The 7,844-nt window shown below is 40.0% G+C and overlaps 1 protein-coding gene across 1 annotated transcript; it reads left to right on the forward strand.

The window, feature by feature from the left end:
* On the forward strand, nucleotides 1-870 carry LOC144702374 (photosystem I reaction center subunit N). Its single transcript, XM_078574396.1, has 4 exons — nucleotides 1-319; nucleotides 418-464; nucleotides 536-666; nucleotides 830-870. Exons 1-4 carry the CDS (start codon nucleotides 148-150, stop codon nucleotides 840-842), a joined length of 363 nt encoding a protein of 120 aa, XP_078430522.1. The 5' UTR covers nucleotides 1-147; the 3' UTR covers nucleotides 843-870.
* Nucleotides 871-7,844: the final 6,974 nt, after the last annotated feature.

Raw genomic sequence — 7,844 nt, forward strand, 5'->3', positions numbered from 1 at the left:
TTAAACTATTTGTCTCTTGGTCGACATATCTCGCTCCTCCTGCTGGAAGTTTGAGCGTGTGGTCAGGGAAGCCTCCATTATCTGCTAAAAAAAACTAGCCTAGAACATTATCAGAGCTTCAATCCATCGTCGACCCAAGCTACAGCCATGATGCTAAAGGTTATCTCTGCGTCTCCGGCGCCGGCAACAGGCGGAGATAGTGCACCCCGTATCACCAGAACGGGAATCGACGTCAGTAGAAGGAGCGCGTTGTCCTTCCTCTTGGCGTCAACACCCTTTCTCTCTGACGTCGGTGACTCACAAAGAGCACTCCTACAAAGTAATTCGCTGTAATTGCTTCCGCCATCTATCTACAATTTAGAATCGCCAACGTTTCGACAGTTTGATATGTCTTCTTCTCTTCTTTCCCGTGTTCAGAATACATGGAGAAGTCTAAGGCAAACAAGGAAAAGAACGACAAAGAGGTGAAGAAGAAAAATAGAATAGCGTGGCCAACGTCATGGGTTTTCTCCTGATGATTTCATTCTCTTCTCAGCGACTGGACAGCTACTACAGGAGAAACTACAAGGATTACTTCGAGCTGGTTGAAGGGTCTAACCAAGGGAAGCCGGAAGAATCGCTAACGGAGTCGGAGAAGGAGATTCGACGGTGGCTGGATAAGAACAGGTGAAGGATCTGGAGAAGAGTGATCAAGATCTGATAGATATTGTTCTCGTTTTTCGAACTTGCTGGAATTTCAGCGCGTTCCCCTGTCGCCGCGCCACTCGTTCCTTCCGTCAGACGTGGGTTTATCTTCCAATCGTCATTTGGGACACCTTTTATCTTGCAGATCCTCCAGTTGAAGAGAAACGCTCAGCCAATTTTTCTGGAGATCATAAAATCTCTAAACGCATTCAGGATGAGGAGATCATGTTGGAATTTAATTCAGATTGTAGTGCCAACTCTCTCCCTCGTCACATTGTGCGTTGATGATAAGAAATGCTAGAAAGAACTCTTCACCGAGTAGAACAGTAACGAGATGAAACAATTAAATCAATATAAGACTGTAACAGGGTCATTTGTTTCCAGAATTTACAAGGGCAGTCAACTGTTGAAACAAAGGGCAACCTTCCCAAATTCCAGACATTCAACGCAACACCAAATCTCTCTCCATTCAATGATAAATACCAGTCATAGCAACCCACATAGTAATAGAACTATATTGCATCAGGATCATACCAAAGTCCATCTTAAAAAATGATAGGTGATGGAGGCAAACTGGGGTGATAATTTTTAAGAGTGGAATTTGATTTATATGAGTTTAGTAGCCACTGTATAGTTATCTATAGGTATTTATATTTATTTTACATATTTTTAGGGTCTATTAAGGGAAATATATGGTTTTCTTTAAAGGTTTTCAGGCTCGGAAATAGGAAATAATAGCAGTAATTCTGTTGAAACCCAAGAGGTGTTCGACGGAATGCCTCTGAGAGGTCGATGTAAATGTATATACTTCAATTTTATTAGATAAGTAATGAGAAACATATGTATTGATAAGTGCTCCTCGAACACACAAGGTGTTCGACGGAATGCTAGAAAGAAATCCGTGAGTGAATTTTATCAAACGAACTGCGATTCCTATGTTCTCAGTAAAGTTTACTTCTGATAGTAAAAAAACGATACATTGAGGGATCTATCTAATAAGATCAGTTGTGATTGTCTGCACTGTGGCTGCTGGGTTCCTTTTGTGGTGGGCCTCACTGGCTGCTGGGCTGGCTTTAACGCAGTGCAGCCGCTGGCTGGCAGCTGGCTTTAGGGCCGCCGACTTCAAACCCTTTTTTATATCTTTTTATTTTGAAGGTCATAAGCCTTTCTTTCTTTTAAAATGAGATAACAAAAAAATGGCTTTGAAGGCCACAAGTGTTTTAATAACAAAAATGGCCATGTTGAGGATTTTCATGAAGTAATTCACAGAGAGAAAATTTATAATAAAATAGAGATAATATAAAGAAAATGATGCATATAATGACTCTAAAATGTGTAGATTTTTACTACTAAAAATCCATTAATCTATAGGACTGGATCTTTTGAATCTTAGCAGTTAAAATTTGCTTTTCTTATGCAGATGAGGGCTTGCGGGTCTCACGTACAGCCGGGTCCAGGGACCACCACCTCCATACACCGACCCCACATGTTGCATGCCATATTACATAACTACCCATAATCGTATTTGTAACTAACCCTGTTTCTACACATATTTGCACCCATACCACAATGAATATTCTGTAATCCTAGTCTTTATACAATCACATTAAATGTGATATTTAAACTTTTCAATAAGCATTGATGTACAATGTTATTTGTGTTAGCCCACATATAAGATCCACATATATCTTCCACCTATGCTCCATTAAATCTGATGGGGGCATCCAATAGGCCTGACATGTGGCCCTGATGAGGAATCCTCCAAAAATATCAGAGGCGAAATGGTAAAAAAACAAAGGCCACAAAGTGATGCAGGGAAGGCAAACTATAGTCATAATCAGGCCAATATTCACTAAGAACAAGAAACAGGCCAATAGCTATGACTGGTCATGCTCTCACTAGTGGGAGCAGCCAATGCTGCATTGCATGAGTGGCAAGCCTGCACGCATGCTAGGGCTGGGCCCCACACACAGGCTCATGAATATGGCTTTGTTGTGTGTGCCCTGGCGCAACGCCCAAGCAGTGACAGTCAATCCTGGTCTGATGCATCAACTTATGCAGAGTTGATGCCAATCTTGCGTGACTGATAGGCCCAAAGTCGTTGTGTGTTTGAACTCACAAATTTGCTATTTGTAACTATAACACTATAGATTGTGCTATGGATTCTGTTTGTATAGGTTTCTAGGTCGATCCTCAGGGATTTTAGGGTGTGATGATACCAACTAATGTGGGAAGATATATAAATTAGAAGAGAGAAGAGACAAAAGAGAGAAAACGTGGTGTAAGTTGAGGGATAGAGAGATAAGTTTACAAAAGAGAAGAGATGAACAATATACTTCAATTACTAATATCCTTTCAAAGTTGATCCTTAAAAAAAACTCAATAGACAGAAAAAGAACTTCTATGACATTACAGATTTGAAGAGTGATTGGAGTCCACAATTCAACAGCAAAGTGTGGAGAGCTCATTCACTAACATGCCGAGGACGAATAGCAGCCACTAGATTCCACAACCTTAGGGAGGAGAAGAGATTTGGAATAGAGTAGAGAAAAGATATTTCAGAAGAAGAAAAGTGATAAGAATAAGGACTATAATGGAGAGAATAGATACTACAGAAAAAAGAAGAGTAATAAGAAGAGAAGAGAAGAGAGGTTTCCGAGAAGAGAAACAAGAGTAAGAGAAATTAGAACAATAGATTTCAGATGTGAAGGCGAAGAATAACATAAAAACGATGGAGAAGAAAGAGCAGAGAAAATTAAGAGAGAAGATACGGCCAGACCAGAAACAAAATCGCCAAGGAGAAAGTGCAGGGTGAGAGAGGAAAACAGATTAGGAAGGGGCATAAAAATAGATCGGGGAGAAAGATCTGGACAAAATTGCAGAGGGAAAGAGAGAAAGAGAGAACTGGAGAAAGTGAGGAAGAGCTGGACAAAATTTCAGAGAGGAAGAGAGAAAGAGAGGAAGAGCTGGACGAAATTGCAGAGAAGAAGAATCAGAAAAAAAGGGAGGGGGAAAAGGAGAACGAGGAGAGGAAGCAAAATGAAGCCAAGCGAGGAGGAGAGTAAAGTAGAGAAGAGAGAAATCATAGGAGAGATAGGAGAGTGGAGAGAAAAAGAATGACAGATCAGGAGAGAAAGAGCAGAGAAAAAGAGGAGATGGAGATCAATGAATGAAAGCCAAACCCTAGAGGAACATCAGTGAGAAGAAGAGAGAGTGAGCCAGCGAGAGGGGAAAAATAGCAGGAATCCCTTGTTTAAAGAGAGAAACGTAGGGGAACTAGGGATGGGAAGTTCGTTGATCATCGTTGAACGAACACTGTTCATCGACGAATGAACAGAAGGAAAATTGCGTTCACGTTTGTGTTTGGTTCATTCGTGAACGAACACGAACGAGATGTGAATTTGGAAACTTTGATTTTTATGGAAAAAATGAAAGTAACTAGGTATTTAACCGTGCATTTAAAATTGGTGCAAATGAATATCACTTTTAATTTGGTGTTCTATCTTAAGATTATATTTTAAGTCAAATGACCAAAGTTAACGAGACACCACATTTGAAATAAAATTGTCACTTTAAATTTGGTGGTCTAACTGAATATTACATTTCATTACAGGAATATTAATAATGTTAGTAATCTATTTCAGGAAAATAATCAATAGGTTTGAACTTTTTTAAGCTTGTGTATGGTTTTATCATTTTCAACAGTACGTACTTTTTGTTGGCGTTAGTCACTAGATGATTATTTCAGGGAAATACTTAGTAGATGTGAAATGACTAGATAGTTTGTAGTTATCTTTCTTGGAAGTAATAGATTGGTGGAATTTTTTTGAAAAGTAGTTTTGTATTATGTAGACATATAATTAAATCTAAAGTCCACAAGCACTAATCTATACTTAATGATTCAATCAGTACAAAGATTGTTAGAGTTCACACTACGAAACACGCGTTCACGGGCTAAATTTAAAAGCTCAGTTCAATTTGACAAGTAAATAGACTTTTTGGGCAACGGAGTTTCAAAAACATCAAAAGAGCAGATTATTTGATGAGCCATCCGTTGCCGCCCCTACTGATTAATTCGACAAGTTCTGGAGAGGCGATGTGACTGACATTACGCTGGACAGAAGAAATCCTTGCTGGAGTGAAGTTGTGATGCTCCCAAAATATGATGTCATTCCATTGAGTATTGATTACTTTTCTTCCATGTCTTGCAGGGTTGTGGGGCTCAAACAAGAAGTCTGGTTGCGTGAGAGAAAGGATCTCTATAAGGATGCTTGGTACTTACCCCAATTATTATGTTTTGGACTGCGGAGAATGGCTCTACATCTCTTTTGTTGGCATCGTAAATGCCTTTGACGCTGTATCACCGTGTGATTCAGAGTCTAGGCTGATAAATACAAGTAGAGTCTCGGGGTTGTTTTTCTAGTCTCCGTTGGAGAAGTCGTACAATCTGCCATGGTATGTGCCTTTGTTGGGCTCTTGCTTCCTCTATCGTCTTGGTGAGACCATCAACATTGAGTGGGCCTTAGAATCTGGGTGCATCAAAATCCATGGTACCTATTTTTCCACAATTCGCAGACAATGTCTGAGAGAAATAATGTTCTAAGGTAGTAAAAAAATGTACCACTTGAATTGTTTTTTAAACGGATGACATCCAAATGTCGTGTATACCAAATTTTTTAAAGCGCCTTTGATGATATTTATCCCACAACTAACCCCTTGTAGTACCTGGTAAGAAATTGAAAAGTAAATAATCAATGTGTTCATTCTTTTACTACGAAGAAATAAAAAAATACATGATAAAAATGACATATACCTGAAGATTTCAGGATACTATCCTTCCTCCACAGTTCTTCATCGTAATCCTATTCCACTAATTCGACCTCTTCAATCTCGGGCAATGACTTTTCTTTCAAGATATTGTTGCCTCAGCCAACATTTTAGAGTCAGCAGTACTAACATGTTCTCCGTCAAAAGCCGTGAATGTTTATACGTGCAAATTCCATGTCCAATAGAGAAGAAGTGTTCGACTAGTGCACTGGACGCGCAAACATGAAGAAAATCTCGAGCATAAACAGAAAGCTTAGGTAATCTCTTAGAATCGTCGCCTTGCCACCATAAGAGAGCATCCGTCGACACATGGGACATTTGTAGGTTACTCTATAACTCGTCGTCCATTGAAGGAGTGACATATTCTTGTCGTGGGAACACCTGTGCAAGCTTCGTCTTGACGGATGGTATGTAGCTCTCATCCATCCCAACTTCCCCGTCATAATCCATACATGGCTGTCGACTCACTCCATCGCCTCCAATATTGTCGTCAACCCTCAAATTTTGGACTTCCTCCTCACTGATGTCGTTCAGAAGTCTTTGCATATATGCCACCAAGGTGTCGCCATCCTCTGGAGCAATGGAGTCTAATTTAATATGGGGGTCTACAACTGATGCAACTGAGACGACAATATTTCCCCAAACATGAGCCTAATACTTGGATAGTTTTTCTCTCATGGCTCTACACGTGATTTGGATGTTGGCTCGTTGTTCCATTGAGAAGACAACACCATTTGGGAAAAGGCGTTCTTGGTCTATGTCATCAATCTGTTCACGAATGTGGTCATCAAGTACTTGGAGCAATGATAAAACTGTTGCCGTCGCCACACATTTAGAGTTGGAAAAAATATTTGACGCTTCACAGAAAGGCTTTCAAATTTAGCAAAGTGTGCCATCATTTGCCACTCAGGGTCATCAATCACAAAGTTTTCTCCGTCGTACTCTCCAGCTCAAAAATAGCCATCTTGTACAACATTTTTCTCTTCTGATATGTGACTTGCAACATTTCATGCGTGGAGTTCCATCTAGTCTTCACATCCAACACCACTTTTCTGCTATTAGGCATCTTTAATTGCATACACCATTGGACATAGATCATCTGTCTATCATCCGAAGAATGAATGGCTGCAACACTCCTGTAACCAAGTCTCCCAATTAGGCAGATGGCCCAACCCATCACCTTCATGCTTCTTCAAATTACTCATCCACTAGCACCGCTGCCTCCTCGGATGTAAATGGTGTTGGAATTCCCAGTGCCTTTAACCCATCCTACACTACAAGTTTTATGATATGCGCAATACAAGGCATGTGTTGATTTTGATCGAAGTTCGAGTTCACTTTTCTTAGTGCATTTGTCAACAATGTAATCATCGATCTATTGGTACTTGCATTGTCTGTCGTAATAGCAGTTACTTTCTTCCCTAGGCCAAAGTCCACCAACACCTCTAGAAGAAGTTGTGCGAGGTAACTCCCACTATATGGACCATCGATTTTCCTTTCTGCCAAGACACGTTCTTCAAGTCTCCATTTGTTTCTGACCCAATGCACAGTGATTACCAATAAGGGAATCATATTTTCACTTTTCCATGCATCTAGTGTTAGGCAAACACTTCCTACATTCGATAGTGAGAATACCAGCTTTTTCATCTCTCACCTGAAAAAGGCCTTCACATATTCATGAATGGTATTCGAGTTGTGCACAGTAAAGCAATAACTCTTTGAAAATTTTGTTGTCAACGATGGTCCATGCCTGGTTAGTGACACATATATATTTGGTGAGTATCTCCTTTTTTTTTCTCTCAAATGTGATACCTAGTAAAAAGGTATTCTGCCCTATTGACGAACCCAACATTCTAACAATAGATCGTTGACCTCCAGAACTTGACTCGTCCTCTGACCCTAGGACTTACCTTTTAGCTGATTGTAAAACTCCTGGTACATTCTGGTGTACAGTTTGATCACACGACCTGGTGGTGCACTCCCAAGTGTACAGTTTGATCACATGGTTCTACCCATGGACGATGGAAATTTGCTCCTATCAGGTTCTACTGTTCCCTCCCTCATCGCATATGATTTATTTTCCTTTCAGTACTTGCCGAATTATTGTTCAGTGCCTTGAGAGTTAGGATCCTTCATTGTTGACCTGGCTTTAACACAATTAGAGAGTGATAGGATTATTCCTTGCGTTAAAACACTAAAAGCTAATCGAGGGAGATTCGATGCCAACGGGTAATACGATTACCCCTCATGTTACGTATCGAATTTGATCCAAAGGGACATTGCAAAGTCGATTAGACTTAATCAATCTTTGCAAATTTAATTAATTGTCAAAC

This window comes from Wolffia australiana, chromosome 4 (assembly GCF_029677425.1).
Source record: "Wolffia australiana isolate 7733 chromosome 4, ASM2967742v1".
Taxonomy (NCBI): Eukaryota; Viridiplantae; Streptophyta; class Magnoliopsida; order Alismatales; family Araceae; genus Wolffia; species Wolffia australiana.

Excerpts from the sequence above, each read along its gene's own strand:
- LOC144702374 (XM_078574396.1), top strand. The coding sequence starts at position 148 with ATGATGCTAAAGGTTATCTCTGCGTCTCCGGCGCCGGCAACAGGCGGA. Across the intron at positions 320-417 it reads ACAAAGAGCACTCCTACAAA|AATACATGGAGAAGTCTAAG; the intron begins GTAATTCGCTGT and ends TCCCGTGTTCAG. Across the intron at positions 465-535 it reads AGGAAAAGAACGACAAAGAG|CGACTGGACAGCTACTACAG; the intron begins GTGAAGAAGAAA and ends TTCTCTTCTCAG.